The 24,201-nt window shown below is 38.2% G+C and overlaps 1 protein-coding gene across 1 annotated transcript; it reads right to left on the bottom strand.

Annotated features, from left to right (window-relative positions):
- Positions 1 to 12,028: 12,028 nt before the first annotated feature.
- On the bottom strand, positions 12,029 to 14,087 carry LOC112735353 (uncharacterized). The gene is made up of 3 exons (XM_025784898.1): positions 13,722 to 14,087; positions 12,562 to 13,672; positions 12,029 to 12,312 (listed from the first exon to the last, which is right to left on the bottom strand). The coding sequence occupies exons 1-3, from the start codon at positions 14,085 to 14,087 to the stop codon at positions 12,029 to 12,031; spliced, it is 1,761 nt and encodes a 586-aa protein (XP_025640683.1).
- Between the last annotated feature and the right edge of the window lie 10,114 nt (positions 14,088 to 24,201).

Raw genomic sequence — 24,201 nt, 5'->3', positions numbered from 1 at the left:
TTTTGGGTGCAGCCTCCATAGCGCTCGGTTTCCTATTCCAACTTAGCGCTCCATTGTGAAGGAATGAGGGACTCCAGCTTCGAATCATGGTGAGGCCAAGCACTTAGTGAAGTAGCGCTCAGTTAAGTAAGGGAACTGAGCGCCCTTGCCTTCCTTGTGTAGCGCTTCCTCCTTGCTCCCTAGGTGCTTGGTTCGAAACTTGGTGAGTTCACTTCTTGGTATTGCGCCTTGATTTTCTTTTGGTTGATGCACGATAAAGTGAAATAAGTTAACTGAGTGCTCCTCATTTTGCTTGCTTCCTTGGGCGCTCAGTTACTTGTTTAAACGCAACGCTATGCCCTTGTGCTCCCTTGGCCCTGGTGTTGATGCTCCAGCACTCAAATAGAGAGCGCTACGCTCACTTAGTGAGTGCTATGCTTTTGCCTACTTGATTGCCACGCTTTTATCTCCTGATGCCACACTTTAATAGGCACGCTTTCTTGATTTCTTTCTTTTCTTCACCTACAAGTAATCAAAACAACCAATCAAAGTATCACCAAATTTATAAGGTTTATAATTCATTCAAAAACCAACTAATTCTAGCTTAAACCTTATGATTTAGTGTCAAATAAAGGATGGTTGATTGATTCAACAAAACCATGCAAATCCACTCCAAATCACTTACTTATAATGCAAGAAAGTGCATAAAACCTAATGAAACAAGTGAAAAATGCTTGAAAAGCTAGCATAAGATGACTTGTCATCACAACACCAAACTTAAACCTTGCTTATTCCCAAGCAAGCGCTAAACATAAGAGGAAATGAAATGAAACATAGAAGTATGCATGTCCTTATTTAGCAGATAATTGAACTTGGTTCATGGAGTTTTATGCAGACAAATGTAGCTCACTTATTACTTGCTGACAGATAAGAAATGATTCCTTAAAGGTTCACTAGAGTTGCTGCTATAATGCCTTGCTTTTGCTTGATCCCTTGCTAGCTTTTTCTTTCTTTATTTTGCCTTAGAAAGCTTATTTCTTAATGGAGGCTTGGTGGCAAATGTTGCAGCAACCTTTTGGCTTAATTTGGCTCAACATTTCTTCACCACAGACACATGGCTCACAATTTCTTCCTAGGAACATTGATGCCCAGCATCTCTTTGGATTACTAAATGCTTTGTAACTAGGTTGCTCTTAATAGTGGACTTTTGGTTGGCAATCCCAGATTAGTTAATCCAAGTGGCCAAGTTTCAAAATACTCCTCAGAACCTACTTGTCCAAGCATATCCCAGTACAAAAATACCACAGATATATGTCCTAGGGTTCAAGCTATTGGTGTCTAGCCTTATTGTTTGTTTCTTTGCCAGTTCTTAGCTTTTCTCTTTCTTTTTCTTTCTTATTTGGCTTCATTCTCAAAGGATATTCATTGATACAGACTTTATAGCAGCAAACTAATTCACACTTCAAAGAACATGTTATTATGCAGCTTTTGTTATTTGAGCTAACCTTTAAATCAAACAAATACCTCCACTGAATGTCATTCTAATTTCTACAACATTGGACATTTACTTTCTATTTCAAACACTTTTCTTTTATTTGAGCAGAAGGAAACAAAACAAGATTCAAGCTGATGAGTTATGACAAGTATAATTATGCAGGCTAGCATTCTTAGCAAACATCTCCATTTACACCTAATTGAACACTTCAGCAAGACATATAGGAATTTTCAAATTAAAATACCTCAAAGCAACAAGGATTAAGTGTCAATACAACCTATTGGGATGGTCTCTCATCTTTCCTTCTGTTGCATCCTTTTTTTTTGTGATGAAGTAGACCTTCTTCAAGGGTTGAGTGTCTTCCTGCATAATCCTCAAAAGTTGCTTGTTTCTCAAGCCCTTGAGCAAATGGTTAGCATGCATGAATTGATTGTGGCTTTTGAACTTACTTTGGTGTGTGAACACCAAACTTAGTCCCTTGCCAATGTTTCTTATGTATCAAGTTAACCATATGTGAAACTCTTCTGTCTTTTCTAAAGGCAATATAACTAAAACTAGAAAACAGATAATGGTTAAGTAGTTTTTCTGATTGCTTGGAGCTAGCAACCCTTTATGCAAAAGGTGAAAATGTGTTTTCAAATGAGATTTTGGTGGGACACCAAACTTAGCATCCTTCATGCTCCCTTAAATTGTTTTGGTGTGCAACACCAAACTTAGCTCCTTGCAATACATACAAAACTACTCAACCTTTCTATTGAAATGCTATAAAAAGAAAACTACCTCAGGTTGGGTTGCCTCCCAACAAGCGCTTCTTTATTGTCATTAGCTTGACATTCTTCATTCTTGCTCAGCTCAGGTTCTGAACCTCTTTTTCTTTGTCCATTGACCTCCCAAGTAAGGCTTTGCCCTGTACCCATTTATTGTGAAATGGCTTTTTGTTGCTTCGTCTAACAATTCAAGGCTTCCATAAGGGAGAACCTTTGTCACCAAGTAAGGACCAGTCCATTTGGATTTGAGCTTGCTAGGGAAAACTTTGAGCCTAGAGTTATATAGGAGTACTTGCTGTCCTGGTTTGAACTCCTTCTTTGAGATCTTCTTGTTATGCCACCTCTTAGCCTTTTCCTTGTATATCTTAGCATTTTCATAAGCTTCTAGTCTAAACTCATCCAACTTATTTAGTTACAGTAGTCTCTTCTCCCCTGCTGCCTGAGAATCAAGGTTGAGGAGTTTAGTGGCCCAGAAAGATTTATGCTCAAGCTCTACAGGGAGGTGACAAGATTTGCCATACAGCAGCTGAAAAGGAGATTTTTCAATAGGAGTTTTGAATGCTGTCCTATATGCCCAGAGTGCATCTTCTAACTTTCTGGCCCAATCTTTTCTGGTGGCTCCCACAGTCTTCTCTAAAATCCTCTTCAACTCCCTATTTGTAAGCTCAGCCTGGCCATTAGTCTGAGGGTGGTATGGTGTGGCTACTTTATGAATCACTCTATATTTGTGAAGGAGTTTCTCCATCTGCTTGTTGCAAAAATAACCACCACCATCACTGATAAGTCTCTTAGGCACTCCATATCTAGTGAAAATGTGCTTCTTCAGGAATTGAAGAACAATTTGTGCATCACATGTGATTGTGGCTATTGCTTCCACCCACTTTGTGACATACTCCACTGCTACCAAAATGTATTTGAAAGAGTAAAAAGGAGGAAATGGCCCCATGAAATCAATGCCCCAAAGATCAAATAGCTCCACTTCAAGAATGAAATTTTGAGGCATCTCATTCCTTCTTGTCAATCCTCCAGCTCTTTGGCATTCATTACATTGGTGAGCAAACTCTCTGGCATCCTTGAAGATGGTTGGCCAATAAAATCCACTCTACAGTATTTTAGCAGCTATTCTCTCTGGTCCAAAGTGTCCACCATAAGCTGAACCATGACAATGCCACAATATATCTTTTATTTCATTTTCAGGGATACACCTCCTAATTATTCCATCAGAGCATCTCTTAAATAAGAAAGGTTCATCCCACAAAAACTTTCTTGCTTCATTGAGTAGCTTTTTTACTTGTTGCTTGGAAAATTCTTGAGGTATCTTCCTTCCCACTTTGTAGTTTGCTATGTCAGCAAACCAAGGTGCTTGCTAAAATTGGCAAAGGTGTTCATCAGGAAATTTTTCATTCACTTGCTGTGGTATATCTTGATTGGCTTCTTGTGGCACTCTTGATAAATGATCTGCAACTTTATTCTCACTCCCCTTCTTATCTCTCACTTCAATGTCGAATTCTTGTAGCATCAGTACCCACCTAATAAGCCTTGGCTTTGAATCCTGTTTAGACATTAGATACTTGAGAGCAGCATGGTCAGTATATACTATAACCTTTGAACCAATCAAGTATTGTCTAAACTTATCAAATGCATATACAATTACCAAAAGCTCTTTCTCAGTGGTGGTATAATTTTTCTGTGTTTCATTTAACACCTTGCTAGCATAATATATGACATAGTGCAGCTTGTCTTTCTTTTGCCCCAACACAGCACCAATTGCAAAGTCACTTGCATCACACATAAGTTCAAAAGGTAGTTTCCAATCAAGGGGTGTGATAATTGGTGTTGTAATGAGTTTTCTCTTTAAAGTTTCAAAGGCATGCTTGCAAATGTCATCAAAAATGAAAGGGCTATCAATCATTAGCAAATTGCTCAATGGTTTTGCTATTTTTGAAAAATCTTTGATGAACCTCCTGTAAAAGCCAGCATGCCCAAGAAAACTCCTTACTGCTTTCACATTAACAGGTATAGGAAGCTTTTCAATGATTTCTATTTTAGCTTTATCAACTTCTATACCTTTGCTTGACACTTTATGCCCAAGAACTATCCCTTCAGGAACCATGAAATGGCATTTCTCCCAGTTCAATACCAGGTTAGTTTCTTGGCATCTTTTCAAAACAAGAGTTAAATGATGCAAACAAGTGTTAAATAAATTGCCAAAGACAGAAAAATCATCCATAAAGACTTCCAAAAACGTTTCCACCATGTCAGAGAAAATGGAAAGCATACACCTTTGAAAGGTGGCAGGGGCATTGCACAGACCAAAGGGCATCCTTCTGTAGGCAAAAACTCCAAATGGACAGGTGAAGGAAGTATTTTCTTGGGATCCACCACTATTTGATTGTACCTAGAGTACCCATCCAAGAAGCAATAATAGGCATGGCCAGCCAATCTTTCCAGCATCTGGTCAATGAATGGGAGAGGAAAGTGATCTTTCCTTGTAGCATCATTCAATCTTCTATAATCTATGCACATCTTCCATCCAGTCACTGTCCTGGTAGGGATCAATTCATTCTTCTCATTGGTGATGACTGTCATTCCTTCTTTTTTTGGTACAACTTGAACCGGACTCACCCATGAACTGTTAGAGATTGGAAAGATTATCCCAGCATTCCATAGCTTCATGACTTCTTTTTGAACCATCTCCTTCATGGCTGGGTTGAGCCTTCTTTGGGGTTGAACTACAGGTTTTGACTCTTCCTCCAATAGAATTTTATGCATACAAATGGCAGGGCTGATGCCTTTGATATCCTCAATTGTCCAACCCAAAGCTGTCTTGTGAGCTTTTAACACTTCAATCAACTTTGTTTCTTCGTCCATGTTCAAGGAGGAGTTTATGATTACTGGTAGGGCCTCTGCTTCTCCAAGAAACACCTATTTGAGGTGAAGGGGAAGAGGCTTCAACTCCTGGTTTGGCATCTCCTTTTCCTTGTCTTCAATGGAGATCTCTACCACTTCCTCTCTTTATTCCTCCTAGTTGTCATCTTCCAGTAACTCATCCTCCACCTCTTCTTCCTGTTGTTCATGACAATTGGCTTCTAACATTTCTTCTACCAGACTCTCTATCATATCCACCTTCATGTAATTCTCTTGCTCAGGGGGATGTTGCATTGATTTGAAAACATTGATGACCATTTGCTCATTGTTCACCCTGAAGATCATTTCTCCCTTTTCTACATCAATAATAGCTCTTGCTGTAGCTAGAAATGGTCTTCCCAGGATAATTGAATTGTTTTCTTCCTCCTCTGTGTCCAGGATCACAAAGTCTGTAGGGAAGATGAACTCTCCAACCTTCACTAATAGATTTTCCACAGCTCCATTGGGTGTCTTGATTGATCTATCAGCCATCACCAAAGACATCCTGGTAAGTTTGATTTCTTCTATGGCAAGCTTTCTCATCATTGAGAGGGGCATCAAGTTGATACTAGCACCTAGATCGTAGAGAGCTTTCTCTAATGTCATCTTGCCTATGGTGCATGAAACCACAAAACTCCCTGGATCTTTGAGCTTTGGTGGAATACCCCTTTGAATTACTGCATTGCATTCTTCAGTGAGCATGATTGTTTCCTTCTCATGCCAACTTCTCTTTTTGTTAATGAGCTCTTTTAAGAATTTTGCATATAGAGGCATCTGCTCTAATGCTTCAGCCAGGGGGATATTGATCTCCAACTTCTTAATGACTTCAAGGAATTTGGGGAAGTGTTGATCCTTGGTCTCCTTGTTGAACCTTTGAGGATATGGCAAGGGAGGTGTCTTAGCCTTCACTCCTTGCCTTTGTTCTTGAAATGGTTTCTCTATTACTTACTTCTCTTTCCTTGAATTGTGTGGCTGGTCATCCTTCTCTTTAAGCTTCTCTTGAGCTTGCTTGCTTGTTGTCACCTCTTCTTCGTTACTGGCTTCCTCTTTCTTGGCTGGCTTCTTGTTATTCTCCAAAGGCTTCTGGTTGGCTTCTTTGTTATTCACCAAAGTCCTTCCACTCCTTAGTTGAATAGCTTTGCATTCTTCTTTAGGATTTGGAATGGTGTCACTTGGGAGTAAGCTTGTTGGCTTTTCAATCACTGCTTGCTTGGACAGTTGCCCAATCTGCCTTTCTAAGTTTTTCAATGAGACTTCATGATTCTTGCTGGTCATCTCTTGGTGCTTCATCATCTTTTCCATCAATATCTCCAAGTTGGAGATCCTTTGAGTGTCTTGTGATATTTGTGGTTGGTTATTGGATGTTGAGGATAGATGATAATTATTTTGGTTAGTGGCTGGGTTATTGGGTGGATAATAGCTAGAATTAGGGTAGTTATTTTGGGGTTTTCTATATGAATTGTGGTTAGTGTTCTGCTGGTTGTAGTTCTGGTTGTTTCTTGAGTTATTTTGGTTTGAATTTCTTTGCCATGGCTGCTGGTTTTGATTATGGTTATCTCCCCATCTGAGATTTGGATGGTTCTTCCAGGATGGATTCTAGGTGTCACCATAAACTTCATTTTGGCCTGAGCCTTGGTTGTGCACATATTGAATTTGTTCCTGCTGCTGATCTTCTTGGTTTTCTTCATTTTGCCCCCATGTGGGTGATGGTTGGCTTGTATTCACTGCTGTAACTTAGAGGTTATCAATCTTTTTAGCCATCTGCTCAAATTGTTGCTGGATTTGCTGCTGCATTACCTTGTGTTGAGCTAGGATAGTGTCCACTCCTTCCAACTCTAGTACTCCCTTTCTTTGAGCTGGTTGGCATTGCCTTTGATGAGCAAAGAAGTATTGATTGTTTGCCACCATATCAATGAGGTTTTGGGCTTTCTCTACTGTCTTCATTAATTGTAATGAGCCTCCTACTGAATGATCTAGTGCTTCCTGAGCCTTCAGAGTTAATCCTTCATAGAAGTTTTGAAGGATGTCCCATTCGTTGATCATTTCAAGGGGACATTTTCTAATCAGGGCCTTGTATCTCTCCCATGCCTCATAAAGAGATTCTGCATCCATTTGTGTGAAGGTTTGGACCTCTGTCTTGAGCCTGATGATCCTTTGAGGTGGGTAGAACTTGGCTAGTGATGAGCCTGATGATCCTCCCAGCTAGTGATGCTTCCTTGTGGGAAGGTTTCAAACCATTGAGCAGCCTTGTCCCTCAATAAAAATAGGAACATCAAGAGTTTATATATGTCTGGATGCACACCATTGGACTTCACTGTATCACAGATCCTTAGGAAAGTGGATAGATGCTGATTTAGATCTTCTATTAGGCTTCCTCCATAGGAGTAGTTGTTTTGTACCAAAGTGATGAGTTGAGGCTTTAATTCAAAGTTGTTTGCATTGACATTTGGGGTAAGGATGCTACTCCCACAATGTTTTGGATTGGCAAACATGTATGAAGTCAAAACACTCCTCTGGGGCTGACCATTGTTGTTGGCTACTCCCACTGTTGGATTTGTTGGATTTGTTGAATGTTCCTCCATTTCTTGAAATTCTTCTTCAAAAAGTTCTTCTTCTCCAACAATTCCCTTCCCTCTTGCTTCTCTTCTTATCCTTCGGAGAGTTATTTCATCAGCCTCACAGAAGGTAGGAATTTCTTTCATTGCCTCTATCAAACAAAACAACAAGAATCACACAGAACCAGAAACAAGAGTAATCCACTCTACTGTTAGAGTGAGGTTTAGTTTAAACAAAAAATTCAAACAATTAGTATGCTTGTTAAAAACAAATAAAAAGAACGAAAATAAAGAAAAAGTGCTTAATCTAGACCACCACCTTACGTAATCATTGTCAATCTAGATCAATCCCCGGCAACGGCGCCAAAAACTTGATGGGTTGGAATCGGATTCCAACACCTAAACTCACTGACAAGTGTACCGGGTCGCATCAAGTAGTAATTACTCACATGAGTGAGGTTGATACCACAGAGATTGATGGATTGAGCAATTTTAGTTAGGTGGTTGATTTAGTTAAGCAAACAAGTGATGATTTGAGTGAATTGTGATAGACAGAAGCTAAATTGCATGAAACTAAAAGGGAGAGGGGAAATTGACAGAGAACTAAAGTGCAGAAGAGTAAATTGCATGAAACTTAAATTGCAAGAAAGTAAAAGAGTTGAATCTTAAAGTACAAGTAATGTAAATGATTGAAACTTATATTGCAAGAAATATAAATGGCTGAAGCTTAAAATGCAAGAAATGTAAACTACTAAATCTAAATTGCTGTGAAACTTAAATTGCTGAAAGATTAAAGGGGTTTGGGGAGTTGGGATTCAAAATAAAGCAAGAAAATGTAGAGAGCAATCAAGCAGAGAAGTAGAAGATGAAGTAAATGCAGTAGATCTAAACAGAAATGGAAAATTTCTTGAAGAACAAGACAGAAAGAAACTTAGCTCAATTGTAAAATCTAAAAGAGAAATTGAAGATCTCAGAAAATCAAAGAGAATAGAAAGCAGATCTAGATCTCAATTCCTTCCTTGATTCAAATAGAAAGCAATTTGCAGAAGAAAATGAACTTTAGAAACAGCAGATAAGATTTAAAACCCAAGCCTTAGATCAATTGTGAGGAAGAGTGAAAGATGATTCTCAGAATTTGAATCAATGGGACTCTTCAATCTCAATTCAAGATCCAAACAGAAAAGCTGAAATTGCAGAAGAAGAGAAATGAAAACAGCAATTGAAATTAGAATTATGCAAAAGAAGAACAAAGTTAAATTTCAGATCAAGAATTGAAACAGAACTTCTTCAATCTCAATCCAAAATTCAAAATAGAAATTAAGAAATGCAGAAGTAAAACAAAGAGAAAGAGAGCTCAAATCTCAATCCCAATTACCAAATTCAAAATGGAAACTAAAATTGAGCTAAAGGGTAAAACTAAAAATGAAAAGAAGGTCCTCTCTAAATCAAACTAACTCCTATTTATACACTTTTTATTTTTGATCTTCAGACTTTGGAGTGGACTTTTCAAATTGGTGAAGAATTGGATCCAATATGGTTTTCAATTAAAATTGTGTCATGGTGCAGCTCCCAGGGAAGCGTTTAGTTAACTTCACCAACGAAGCGCTCAAATTCTTGGCCCAGGTTCCTTAATTTTGTTGCGTGCCAAGCTTTTGGGTGCAGCCTCCATAGCGCTCAGTTGCCTATTCTAACTTAGCGCTCCATTGTGAAGGAATGAGGGACTCCAGCTTTGAATCATGGTGAGGCCACCTTGGCACCTCAATTTATGAAACTAGCGCTCAGTTAACAAACTTCACTAAGCGCCCTTTGTTGTGGAATGAGGCTTCAACTTCGAGCCTTGGTGGAACCAATTCGGTGCCCATTTTCCTTGTACTAGTGCTCAGTGAAAAATCTTAACTCAGCACCTTTTGCTTGTGCTCTTGGACTCCTCTTCGACTCTTACTGGTTGCATTGTGTGAGCAATTCTTTTGTGCCAAGCACTTAGTGAAGTAGCGCTCAGTTAAGTAAGGGAACTGAGCGCCCTTGCCTTCCTTGTGTAGCGTTTCCTCCTTGCTCCCTAGGTGCTTGGTTCGAAACTTGGTGAGTTCACTTCTTGGTATTGCGCCTTGATTTTCTTTTGGTTGATGCACGATAAAGTGAAATAAGTTAACTGAGCGCTCCTCATTTTTCTTGCTTCCTTGGGCGCTCAGCTACTTGTTTTAACGCAATGCTATTCCCTTGTGCTCCCTTGGCCCTAGTGTTGATGCTCCAGCGCTCAAATAGAGAGCACTACACTCACTTAGTGAGTGCTATGCTTTTGCCTCCTTGATTGCCACACTTTTATCTCCTTAGGCCACACTTTAATAGGCACACTTTCTTGATTTCGTTCTTTTCTTCACCTACAAGTAATCAAAACAACCAATCAAAGTATCACTAAATTTACAAGGTTTATAATTCATTCAAAAACCAACTAATTCTAGCTTAAACCTTATGATTTAGTGTCAAATAAAGGATGGTTGATTGATTCAACAAAACCATATCCACTCCAAATCACTTACTTATAATGCAAGAAAGTGCATAAAACCTAATGAAACAAGTGAAAAATGCTTGAAAAGCTAGCATAAGATGACTTGTCATCACGGCACCTTCAAGGCAACCACAAAAGAAGAGTCGACCAATTCCTATAAGAGCTTTTAGAAGGGTAATCTCTCGATCAGCCTCTTTGTAACCTTTCTTAATTGTATTCATTCGAACATGTCATGACTTCAATTTTTTCTTTAGTACCAGGTTCAATCTTCAAACGAAAGCTCCTCAGAAGAAAGTAAACAACCAGTACAAAATATTCTTATCGCTCCTTCTGATTCGGATGAAGATTCAGCGACTGGGTCGATCCCTTCATTAGTCCGAAAAAGATCAATTCTGGTAATTCTATATTGATTTCGTTTATATCAAATCAATTAGGAAAATTTTTAACCTACCAAGTGTCTTATTTTAGAATGTAACAACTACTCAATCAACATCTTCTCCACTCGCTCTTGAGCAGACCACACAACAAGATCCACCAAGATCGGAGCAACAAGAGTCTCATTCTTCAGCCCAAGCTGTCGTATCTGCTGAACTTATACAGGTGAATCTACCTGCTCCCACTGAAACACAAGTAGTCAATCTGACACAAGAACAGCCTTCACCATCACAAAATCAAAATGTTGACAACCCTCCATCTCCAACTCAAGTCGAAAATTTCAATGAATCTCTTGTTACTCCTGACTCCGATTCACTTACTCATGTTCTAGAAACTGTTCCTTCTCCTCATAAATTTTCAAACCCACACGAAAACATTGAACCTTCAACCTCTCATGGTCCTGAACCATCTTTTGAAATCCCTGATATGCCTTCTCAGCCGTCTGATATTGACTTTGCTGGATTGGTTGGCTTTTTTAACCAAATTGTTCAAGAAGATGAAATACCGATCTCAACTCCAACTCCTACAAGTCCTTCTACATCCAACCTTCTCTTAGAGCTCAATCAAAACACCTGTGAACAATTAACTACTCTTCTGCGACTTTTATCGCATCCACCCACCGAATGGACTAGCCAATCAGATCTGAATTCACTCCTTTCAGAAATTTTGAGTTCCTCCCTCGAGTTTCGAGTTCCTCCTCAATTATCTTCTATAGTTAAGAAATTCAAAAAATTTTCTAATGACTACATCACTGTCCAAGATAAACTACAACAAACCCAGGGCAAAGTAGCCAAAATCAGAACTGAGTTAGAAAAATTTGGCGAAGCTCTTCGACCAATAAAGGCCTCTTACAAAGAATTCGATCTGAGAATTTCTCAAGCCTTCACTGCTCGAACCCATTATGATAAAATAGAAGAAGAACTTGAAGCAGAGCTAGTCCAGATCAATAAAAAACTAGAAAAGATTCGGAAGAGGAAGGATGACATGGCAATACCCTTGCCAACCGCTCAGAACAAGCAACAAAAACTCTTCAAGGAGCTCCGCATTATCGAAGCCAAGCAAGAAGATTATGAAAGGCAACTTGACAAGGCATAAAATGAGGAGTACGAGCAAACTGAAGCACTCTCTACCCTGGACAGTGAGAGAGTCCAACTCCATTCTGACTTAGCAGAACTTTTGGCACCTACTATCTCACCATCTTAGGATATTTTATATGTAATAGCTCTTTTGTGTTCTGACTTATTCATTTATATTATTAATCTTGATTCAGCATACATCGATATTCTTTCAAATACTTTCTGTTTATCGAATTAATCACATTCCCAAAATCGATATCTTTAATTCGATATGCATTTCTAGAATACAACTCAATTACTTGAAAAGGTCATTCCCAAGTATGGGACCACTTGCCAAGAAATCTCGACTTCTTTTCTATTGGCAATATAACTTTCAAAATCAACTCTCCTATACTGAAAAATTTCTCTTTTATTTGACGGTTATAATTTCGAGCAACACTTTCTTTTTGTCGAATCATATTTTCAAGTGCTAAAACACGCTCTGAGTCTAAATCATTTAACTCATCATACATTGCATTCCAGTAATCATCAACTGGCAAATCATCCTGCCTCAAAATTCTCAAGGTATTGAGATTAATCTTTAATGGCAAAACTGCATCATGCCCATATACCAATTTATAAGGAGAAGTACATGTTGATCCTTTGGGCGAATTTTGACAAACCCATAATACCTGACTCAAAGTCTCGTGCCAAGTTCGAGGTTTATTTCCAATCTATTTTTTAATCAAACTGATTAAAATTTTATTTGCTGCTTCGACTTGCCCATTGACTTGTACATAATAAGGAGTTGAATTAACCATATTTATGTTCCTTGAAGCTGCAAAAATTTTAATTCACTGACCAGTAAACATAGTTCCTTGATCAATACTTAAGGTATGAAGAATTCCAAATCGATGAATTATATACTCCTCGATAAAGTCTATCACTTCATTCTGCCCAGTTTCTATTAGAGAAATAGCTTCAACCCACTTTGTAAAATAATCTATTGCCACTAAGATAAATTTATGATTTTTTGACGAAGGGGGATGTATCAACCCAATTAGATCTAAAGCCCAACCTCGAAATGGCCAAGGCTTAATAATCGAATGCAACTCAGATGTTGGGATTTGTTGTACCACTCCATGGCGTTGACACTCTTGACACGCCTTTGCATAACCGATACAATCTTTAATCGTAGAAGGCCAATAAACATGATTTTGACGTAAAAACCATTTCATTTTTATCCTAACCTGATGAGCACCACATATACCTCTATGGACTTCTCCTAAAGCAATATCTTTATCGGCTTGACTTAAACATCTCGAAAGGGTTCCATCGATTCCTTTCTTATATAATTCATCAGCCATCAACACAAAATTCATTGCTTTCAAATTTATTTTCCTATTAACTCGAACACTGGGATTATTTAAATAATCAGCAATGGGTTTTCTCCAATCGTCATCTTTCCATTCATCTAAGCATAAAGCTTCTCTTTCATCAACAAGCACCAAAATTTGGCAAATTTTTGCCAGCTTTCTTAGTGTTCCTGGGAATATCTTATATCTCGAAGCAATTTGAGCTAACTCATTGGTAATTTTATTTTGAATTCTCGGAATATGGACTAATGAAACTTTTTGAAAAGAAGTCAACAATTCCCATGCCATTGCTAAATACTTTTGCAACTTTTTATTGTTACATTTGAATTCTTTCGATAACTGTTTCAAAACTAACTGAGAATCCCCAAGGATTTGAACTTCTGTAGCCCCTTTTTCAACCAAGATTTCGAAACTCAGTATTAAAGCCTCATATTCAGCCACATTATTCGAACAAGGGTACTTTAACTCAAACAAAAATTCTGATGGAATTCCCTCTAGTGAAATAATTAAAATCCCTACTCCAGTACCATCTTTATGTTTCGAACCATCAAAATACAACTTCCAATAGTCGACGTGGACATCAACTATATTTGCCCCCTGGTCATTCAGATTATTCGAATTATCTACTAAAAAAATCTACAATGACCTGACCTTTCATAGCTTTTGCTGGGATATATTGCAGATCAAATTCTGTTAAAGCCAACATCCATTTACCTAATCGACCTCTCAACATTGGATATGTCAACATATATTTAACTAAATTAGTTTGTGCAATAACTTTCACAAGTTTGGCTACCATATAGCACTTTAACTTTGTACAAGCATAGTACAAGGACAAGCACAATTTTTCGATGGGTGAATATCTTGTCTCGATATCAGTCAATACTCGACTAAGGTAATAGATGGCTCGTTCATGTCCATTTTCATCATCTTGAGCCAACATACACCCAATCGTATTCATGGATGCTGCAATATACAATTTTAAAGGTTCATGAGGGCAAACATTTGCCATCACTAGAGCCCTAGAAAAGTAAGCTTTAAGTGATCCAAAAGTCTCTTGGTGTTCCTTCGTCTATGCGAACTGAGATTCATTTTTAAGTTTCACCAAAGGTGCAAATACTCAAGTTCGACCCAAAAAATTTGATATGAATCTTCTAAGATAATTAATTTTCCCAAGGAAAGACTGCACTTTCTTCTTCGATTTAGGAGGAGATAATGCTAAGATTGCATCAACTTTATTTTTGTTGATGGCAATCCCCTTTTTATGGACAACAAACCCTAGGAAGTTTCTAGCTGATACACTGAATGCACATTTTAAAGGATTCATTTTTAAACCCTTTTTCTGCATAGTTATAAATGCCTTTCTTAGATGATCGAGGTGCTGAGCCACTGAATTCGATTTTACCATAACATCATCGATATAAACTTCCATAAATCTTCCAATATACTCATGAAAAATAGTATTCATAGCACGTTGATATGTGGCACCAGCATTTTTCAAATCGAATGGCATAACTACCCATTCATACGTGCCTAATGCCCCAGGACATCGAAAATAAGTTTTGGACACATCATCTTCTGCAATAAAGATTTGGTTATATCCTGAATAACCATAAAAAAAACTTAAAATCTCATTTCCTGGTGCAGAATCGATTAACATATCTGCTATGGGCATAAAATATTCATCTTTTGGAGTGGCATTATTCAAATCTCAAAAATCAATACATACTCTTAACTTTCCATTCTTCTTTATAACAGGAACAATGTTCGAAACCCATTCAAATAACGTGCGGTTCGAATAAATTTCACTTTAATCAAGCGTTCAATCTCTTCTTTAATCTTTTGATTAATTTCAGGAGCAAATCGTCAAGGCGTTTGCTTTACAGGTCGAGCATTCGGTTTTAACGCTAAACGATGTTCTACAAGAGAACGATCAAGGCCAAGCATCTCATGATAATCCCAAGCAAAACAATCTTTAAACTCATGTAAAAGACGGAAAAATTATGTTCGAAACGGGACTGCCAGACCCTTACATATATAAGTGATTCAAACATCATCAGTGGATCCCCAGTTAATTTCTTCTAAGGGATCTTGCGACTCGAAACCTTTCACATGTTCATCATCTTTTACTGAATATTTTTCAAAACCCAAAGGTTCTAAGTCATAGATGCAATCGAAGGATAAATCAATAGATTCATGAAGATTGAAACAAACTTGATCATTTGCTGGATTAACAACAGCTTCATTTTCAATACAATACACTTACGCTATTTCACTAGCAATCTGACTAATAACATTACTAAAATTATTGAAACAAAAGGAACTTAAACGATGACTAAATTCGATCAAGAAAATCGAATTGTCCTTATGAGAAGAAGAAGAAATTACATTCCTAAATGATTCAACTTCATCAGAAGAATCACCTTTATTTTCTAATAAAAGGAAATTACTTAAATACTTATTTAAAGTTACTAGATAATTCGAGACGTCTTGTTCACTCGCCATCGAAGAGTGTCTTCGAATCACCACTTATGTTTAACAATCCCACCCAGTCGGAGGAATGTCAAGTTGTGGATAACGAAACTTCACACTTAAACCTTTTGAAGTCAGATAACACCCTTCACAATTGAAAGAATTGAGTACCCTATCAACATTCAAAGGCTTTAGTTTTGGACTATACACCTTGAAATCGACATGGAACTGCTCGACATATAGATTCGAATTAGCCTTGACGACTTCAGGTTTTCCATCATCTATCCAAAGAAGGATACTCTGATGCACAGTAGATGGTACAACCCCAACACCATTGATCCAATCACGTCCCAATAAGGCATTGTAGATAGCTTTCAAAGACACCACCACAAAGATAGTGTTTCGATAAGAAGATCCAACCTTCACCACCAAAGTAACCACTCCTATAGCAAGAGTCGAAGCACCACTAAAGTTCGTTACTGAAATATTAATTGGGATTAAATCATCAGGATGCTTGCCTACCTTTATCAGCATCCTCTCAGGCAAAAGGCTTATAGCTGCCCCTCCATCTACCAAAACTTTTTTTACTTTAATCCCACTCAAGGTTGCAGTAATATGCAATGGATGCAAATGGAATTTCTGTTTCTCGGAAGGCCTCCAAAAATAACTCGGTTCATCCTCATATCGAATGAACGAGAAGGCTTCCTCATCATCCACATTATAATCTTCCACAGGATTACCTTCATATTCGCCCAGGTACTCAGTTGGAATAATCAAAATGGTCCCGACCATTTCATCATCTCCTTCTTCGAGGTATTCTTCATCCAGCTCAACATCCTTATCTTTATCAACGACTATAACCTTAACCACTGCTTTTCCTTTATCCAATTTCCCAGGGGAAGGAACTCCCTTCAGATATGTCTCTCCATTAGTCGAAAAGACTATTCGAGAGAGCACAGATGGTGTTGCCCTCTTGCCTTTGTCACCAGGAGATACCTTAGGTGGTTGTTGTCCTCTTCGGCCTCTGCCTCGTGGGTACCCCCTGGCTCAACTATGAAAGTAGGGATAACGCCCTCGAGGAGGACCCCTATGCCCCCATTTTAGGTTACGTCTATAATGAGCATCTCTGTTCTGAAATTCTTGACAATTTCGAATCCATTGTACACCTAAAGCCTGAGAACGGATCATAGATGCAAGAGCATTTTTCTGAGGGCCACTAGAACTTTGCCCTTCCATTCGTCGAATTGGTTGTTTCTGACGGGCTTGCTCTTCCCTGTGAGCTAATTCCTTCTTCATCCTTTCCTTCTCAAAAATTTCTGCAACTTCAGCATCGAGAAATGCATTACATCGAGGACACAAAGATACATCCCGGTCTTTTAAATTCTATTGCACCAGAAAATATAACAACCTATCTCCTGCTCCAGGGTATACAGATCGGACATTTGACTCAATGTTTCCCAGAGCCACATCAAAATCATAAGACATTCCCAGAGCCACGTCAAAATCATAAGACATTCCAACCATATTCACACCGAAATATGGTTCGGCAAAACTGGCTTCAGCATCGAAAGGATCAGAATCAACTTTCATTTCCTTTTTACCATCATCAAATTTCAACCGCCCTTCCATGATGACTTCTTGGATTAAATACCTGAAACGAACACAATTGTTAGTCGAATGACTAGTTGCTTAGTGAAACTTACAATAAGGTTTCCCTTTTAAATTTTTCACTGAAAGCAAAGTTTTGCCCTCTGGCAAAACTAATTGTTTATCTTTAAGTAACACATCGAAAATCTTATCAGATTTCGAAATATCAAAACTATGTCTCTTTTGACTTTTCAATTTTGAATCATTCGACTTTTCATTGTTAGGGATTTTCTTAAATAAAGAACAAACATAAGAAGGGTCTTTCTTAAGTTAAGCCAAATCAACTTCTGCTTCTAAATCAGACTCCTCATCAGAGGGTTCCATGGCTATATAAGTAACTTTCTCTCTTCGAGAAAAAGACTTATTCTTCAACCTCCTTTCATTCTTATATTTCCCCTTTTCTTTTTTCAGAATTTCTACCTGACGAACTCTTTCAACCAAATGGGCTAAATAAGGAATATGCACATTGAGTAGTTTTCGACGCATATAAAATCCTAACCCCATAACTGCTATCTTTACTACTTCACTTTCAGGTAGTGATACATAACAACGACTTCTAGCGTTTTTGAAATGAATCAGATAATCATCAATGATTTCACCATCTTCTCGTTTCAAAGCCACTAAGTCAGTAATTGTCACATTCAATTCACCCCGATAAAACTGTGCATGAAAAGCAGATTCTAACTGAGCCCATGTTGTTATCGAATGTGGTCTAAGATTCAAAAACCAAGTAAATGCATTCTTCATTAACAAAGAAGGAAAAAACTTCATTTTCAAATTTTTATCATTGGCTAAATTTCCAATCTCGACCAAATATCGAGCAACATGTTCAGTAGTCGCCTCCCCAACTTCTCCTGCAAACTTTGTGATTATTTTAGGATTTTTCACTCCCCTTGGCACTTCAGTTATTTGAACAATATGAGGAAAAGCTTATACAAAGTGGGGTTGTTTCATGAATCCTATATTGAATCCAACCTTATTCAGAACATCTTCCACAATTCTGGTAACCTGATAACGTTCACCGACTTTATTAGCGCGTAATTGAGACAGGACATCATCTTCATTTTGACCACGAGCAATTAACTGAGGATTTTCTCTATTTCTAAAAAAATAGTTCTCATTTTGAAATACGTTTTCAAAACCCTCATTATTTCCTCTGGCATTCTGCCTTTCACCTTCATCATAATCAACGATTTGAGCAATTCGCTCGACTTGCCTTGCAAGACAATCATATTTTGATTTGTGATCAGCCATCATAGGATTTAGAATTGTAGTCATTTGCCGGGTCAATAGATTGACTAGATCATGATGGCCTTCTTCTACATGTTGTCAAAATGCTACTATTGAATTAGAAACATTCGATGTAGAGATCACATTATAATCTCGAGAAAACTTAGATTGTTGTTGTGGATTTTGAGCATTATTTACTCCATTTACACCCCCAAATCGGATCAGAGGAACAAAACCACTCACTGGTGGAGTATAACCAGGAGGAAGGCCATAAGGAGGCCAACCAACAGTTACTTGAGGCTGATTTGGCGGTGGATTACCACGTGGACAGGTATTACGTCCGTTATTTCCAGCCTGCACATTTGTAACTGCCATACTTTCACTGATAACCACCCCTTCAGAACGTGAAGTAACATCTGAAGGTTGTACAGTTATTGGTGCACTGCCATTAGTGGACGAACCACCATTCACATTCGATACTTCATCAGCCATGTGTATAATTCTTCCACTTCTTAATTGCATACACTAAGTGACACCAAAATCATTCGACACACTTCAAATTAAAAACTGTCCCACCGGGCATGCCAATTTGTTTGGTCAATTTTTAGCAAATCGATGGTGGTTCGATTCTAATGGTTTGGGAGCGAAACCAACTCCTCTTTTTTGCAAGTACCAGTTTTCTAGAAGTGCATCAAAGTTTCTCGAATTAGACAAGATTTGAAAACAAGGCTGAAAAGACAATAAAAGTAAAAGATTTTGAAGATAAAATCGACTGGAATTAAAAATGGTTGCATTGAATCAAAATAAAGCAATAAAATGCTTTCGATTAGATCAAAGAACTTCGAATTTCAAAAATAAAAGTATTGGAAAATATAAATTGAACAAGGAAATTAAATGTTGCTTGAAAGATAAATTTGTGAGAAAAGTAAAATTTGCAGAAAATGTAAATGGAAGTAAAAACAAGTGGAAGGAACCCCACAGAAAATTGACTCGAAGCAGACTCAGAAATTCGCTGGGATGTGAGTGTGCGTGAGTAATTTTTTTGAAACAAATTTCCAACCTTTGTATCTTCAAGCCTTCCAGTATTTATAGCCATTTCCTCAACCGATCAATTTGAAGTGACATTCCCACGTGTGCGAAAATGTGGGTAACTTCCCGCTCTTTTGTCTGATCATGTGACGGTTGCAGAATAACTTTCGATTTCAAAAAAATCTCTGACCTTCATTATACTCGAGTAACTCCTCGATTTTCTGAGCAAATCGAACTCTTACTCAATACCCCAAAATACGCCTCCTTCGACACCAACTTCTCTTCCGAAAGCTTACTTAAGAATTCGAACAGCCTTCTTGGTGCACGAATTGTAAATCACACTTTTCATAACTCGTACCACTAACCAACAAGTGCACTGAGTCGTCCAAGTAATACCTTACGTGAGTAAGGGTCGATCCCACAGAGATTGTTGGCTTGAAGCAAGCTATGGTTATTTTGTAATTCTTAGTCAGGAAACTAATAATAAAAATGGTTGGATTTTTGAAAAGTAATTAACATAAAATAAATAATACTTGTTATGCAGTAATAGAGAATAGATTGAGGTTTTGGAGATGCTCTGTCTTCTGAATCTCTGCTTTCCTACTGTCTTCTTCTTCACGCACGCAGGTCTCTTTCCATGGCAAGCTGTATGTTAGTGGATCACCGTTGTCAATGGCTACCATCCATCCTCTCAGTGAAAATGGTCCGAATACGCTGTCACCGCATGGCTAATCATCTGTCAGTTATCACTCATGTTGGAATAGAATCCGTTGATTCTTTTGCGTCTGTCACTACGCCCAACACTTGCGAGTTTGAAGCTCGTCACAGTCATTCCTTCCCAGATCCTACTCGGAATACCACAGACAAAGTTTAGACTTTCCGGATCTCAGGAATGGCCGCCAATAATTCTAGCCTATACCACGAAGACTCTGATCAAGAACCAGGGGGCTAAGAGATACACACTCAAGCTAGTGCAGATAGAACGGAGGTGGTTGTCAGGCACGCGTTCCTAGGTGAGAATGATGATGAGTGTCACGGATCATCATATTCATCAGGGTGAAGTGCGAGTGAATATCTTAGAATAGAAACAAGCGTGATTGAATGAAAAACAGTAGTAATTGCATTAATTCATCGAAACACAGCAGAGCTCCTCACCCCCAACCATGGGATTTAGAGACTCATAGCGTCAGAAATACAATGTAAAGTGTAAAAATGTCATGAGGTACATAGTAAGTCTCTAAAAGTAGTTTTTATACTAAACTAGTGACCTAGGTTTACAGAAAATGAGTAAACTAAGATAGATAGTGCAGAAATCCACTTCCGGGGCCCACTTGGTGTGTGCTTGGGCTGAACATTGAGCTTTACACGTGTAGAGGCTTCTCTTGGATTTAAACGCTAGGTTGCAGCCTGTTTGTGGTGTTTAACTCTGGTTTGTAACCTGTTTCTGGCGTTTAACTTCAGAATAGGGCAAGAAGTTGGCGTTTGAACGCCAGTTTGCGTCATCAAAACTCAAAAAAAGTATGGACTATTATATATTTCTGGAAAGCCCTGAATGTCTAATTTTCAACGCAATTGAGAGCACGCCAATTGGGTTTCTGTAGCTCTAGAAAATCCATTTCGAGTGCAGAGAGGTCAGAATCCAACAGCATCTGTAGTCCTTTTTCAGCCTCTGAATCAGATTTTTGCTCAGGTCCCTCAATTTCAGCCAGAAAATACCTGAAATCACAGAAAAACACACAAACTCATAGTAAAGTCCATAAATGTGAATTTTTCATAAAAACTAATAAAAACATAGTAAAAACTAACTAAATCATACTAAAAACTACCTAAAAACAAAGCAAAAAAGCGTATAAATTATCCGCTCATCACAACACCAAACTTAAATTGTTGCTTGTCCCCAAGCAACTGAAAATCAAATAGGATAAAAAGAAGAGAATATACTATAAATTCGAAAATATCAATGAAACTTAGCTCCAATTAGATGAGCGGGACTAGTAGCTTTTTGCCTCTGAACAGTTTTGGCATCTCACTTTATCCTTTGAAGTTCAGAATGGTTGGCATCTATAGGAACTCAGAATTCAGATAGTGTTATTGATTCTCCTAGTTCAGTATGTTGATTCTTGAACACAGCTACTTTATGAGTCTTGGCCGTGGCCCTAAGCACTTTGTTTTCCAATATTACCACTGGATACATAAATGCCACAGACACATAACTGGGTGAACCCTTTCAGATTGTGACTCAACTTTGCTAGAGTCCCCAATTAGAGGTGTCCAGGGTTCTTAAGCACACTCTTTTTACTTTGGATCACGACTTTAACCGCTCAGTTTCAAGCTTTTCACTTGACACCTTCACGCCACAAGCACATGGTTAGGGACAGCTTGGTTTAGCCGCTTAGGCCAGGATTTTATTCCTTTGGGCCCTCCTATCCATTAATGCTCAAAGCCTTGGATCTTTTTTATTACCCTTGCCTTTTGGTTTAAAGGGTTACTGGCTTTTTGCTCTTGCCTTTTGGTTTAAAGAGCTATTGGCTTTTTCTGCTTGCTTTTCTTTTTTCTTTCTTTTATTTTTTTATTTTTTATTTTTTTATTTTTTTTTTCACAAGCTTTGTTCTTCACTGTTTTTTCTTGCTTCAAGAATCTATTTTATGATTTTTCAGATTATCAATAACATTTCTCCTTTTTCGTTATTCTTTCAAGAGCCAACAATTTTAACATTCGTAAACAACAAATTCAAAAGACATATGCACTGTTCAAGCATTCATTCAGAAAGCAAAAAATATTGTCACCACATCAAAATAATTAAACTAATCTCAAGGATGAATTCGAAATCCATGTACTTCTTATTCTTTTGTAATTAAAGCATTTTTCATTTAAGAAAGGTGGTGGATTCATAGGACATTCATAGCTTTAAGACATAGACACTTGAACACTAATGATCATGTAATAAAGACACAAACATGAATAAACATAGAGCATAGTAAACAAAAAATAGAAAAATAAAGAACAAGGAAATTAAAGAACGGGTCCACCTTAGTGATGACGACTAGTTCTTCCTCTTGAAGATCTTATGGAGTGCTTTAGCTCCTCAGTGTCTCTTCCTTGCCTTTGTTGCTCCTCCCTCATAACTCTTTGATCTTCTCTAATTTCATGGAGGAGGTTAGAATGCTCTTGGTGCTCCACCATTAGTTGTCCCATGTTGAAACTCAATTCTCCTAGGGAGGTGTTAATTTGCTCCCAATGGTTTTGTGGAGGAAAGTGCATCCCTTGAGGCATCTCAGGGATTTCATGATGAGGAATTTCCTCATGCTCTTGTTGAGGTCCATGAGTGGGCTCTCTTGTTTACTCCATCATTTTCTTAGTGATGGGCTTGTGAGATGAATCTTTCCATCTCCCATGACTCGGATGTGGAAGCAATTGTCTTCCATTTCCTCTTTCTAGAGGTTTCTCCGGCCTTTGGTGTCATTAATGGTTATGGAAAAACAAAAAGCAATACTTTTTCCACACCAAACTTAAAAGGTTTGCTCGTCCTCGAGCAAAAAAAGAAAGAAAGTAGAAGAAGAAGAAAATAGAGGAGATGGGGGAGATATGTGGTTCGGCCAAGGGATAGAAGTAGTGGTTGTAATGTGTGAAAATGAAAGAGTGGTGAATGGTTTATATAGGGGTAGGGGGAGGTGATTAATGAAGGGTATTTGGGAAAGAGTGTTATGAAAAGATGGGAGAGAGAGAGAGAGAGAGAGAGAGGTGGGGTAGGTGGGGATCCTGTGGGATCCACAGATCCTGAGGGGTCAAGGACTTATCATCCCTGCTCCATTTAGGCGTGCAAAATGCCCATAGAGTGCAATCCTGGCGTTAAACGCCAAGTTGCTGCTTGTTTTTGGCATTTAACGCCAACTTTTCTCCCTTTATTGGCGTTTAACGCCAAGTTGGTGCTTGTTTCTAGCGTTAAACGCCAGACTGTAGCTTGTTTCTGGCGTTTAACGCCAGCTTGATGCTTCTTTCTGGCGTTAAACGCCAGCTTGATGCTTCTTACTGGCATTTAAACGCCAGTAAGCTCTTCCTCCAAGGTGAGCTATTTTTAATGCTGTTTTTGATTTTGCTTTGATTTTTGTGACTCCACATGATCATCTTCCTAAAGAAAACATAAAATAAAAATGGAAAACATAAAATTAACATAGATAAGTAAAAATTGGGTTGCCTCCCAATAAGTGCTTCTTTATTGTCTTTAGCTGGACCTTACTGAGCTTTTAATCTAGTCTCAGCTTTGAGCATTCTTGCTCAACATTGCCTTCAAGATAATGCTTGACTCTCTGTCCATTAACAATGAACTTCTTATTAGAATCAATGTCTTGAAGCTCCACATAGCCATATGGTGACACACTTGTAATCACATATGGTTCCCTCCACCGGGATTTCAGTTTTTCGGGGAATAATCTGAGCCTAGAGTTAAACAGCAGAACTTTTTGTCCTGATTCAAAGACTCTGGGTGACAGTTTCTTATCATGCCACATTTTTGCTTTCTTCTTGTAAATTTTTGCATTTTCGAAAGCATTGAGTCTGAATTCCTCTAGCTCATTTAACTAGAGTAATCTCTTCTCTCCAGCTAACTTAGCATCCAGGTTTAGGAATCTGGTTGCCCAGTAGGCCTTATGCTCCAATTCCACGGGCAGATGACAGGCCTTGCCATACACAAGCTGGTATGGAGAGGTTTCTATAGGAGTCTTGAATGCTGTTCTGTATGCCCACAGAGT

Source organism: Arachis hypogaea, chromosome 13, assembly GCF_003086295.3.
Source record: "Arachis hypogaea cultivar Tifrunner chromosome 13, arahy.Tifrunner.gnm2.J5K5, whole genome shotgun sequence".
NCBI lineage: Eukaryota > Viridiplantae > Streptophyta > Magnoliopsida > Fabales > Fabaceae > Arachis > Arachis hypogaea.
This window is presented reverse-complemented; position numbering and strand designations above follow the sequence as displayed.

Bases quoted from the DNA above. Each gene is read 5' to 3' on its own strand.
- LOC112735353 (XM_025784898.1), bottom strand. From the start codon at position 14,087: ATGGCAAATGTTTGCCCTCATGAACCTTTAAAATTGTATATTGCAGCA. The intron at 13,673-13,721 runs GTCATTGTAGAT...CTGAATGACCAG, and splicing joins CAAAAGCTATGAAAGGTCAG to GGGGCAAATATAGTTGATGT. The intron at 12,313-12,561 runs GTCAGTGAATTA...GGCATGATGCAG, and splicing joins TCAAGGAACTATGTTTACTG to TTTTGCCATTAAAGATTAAT.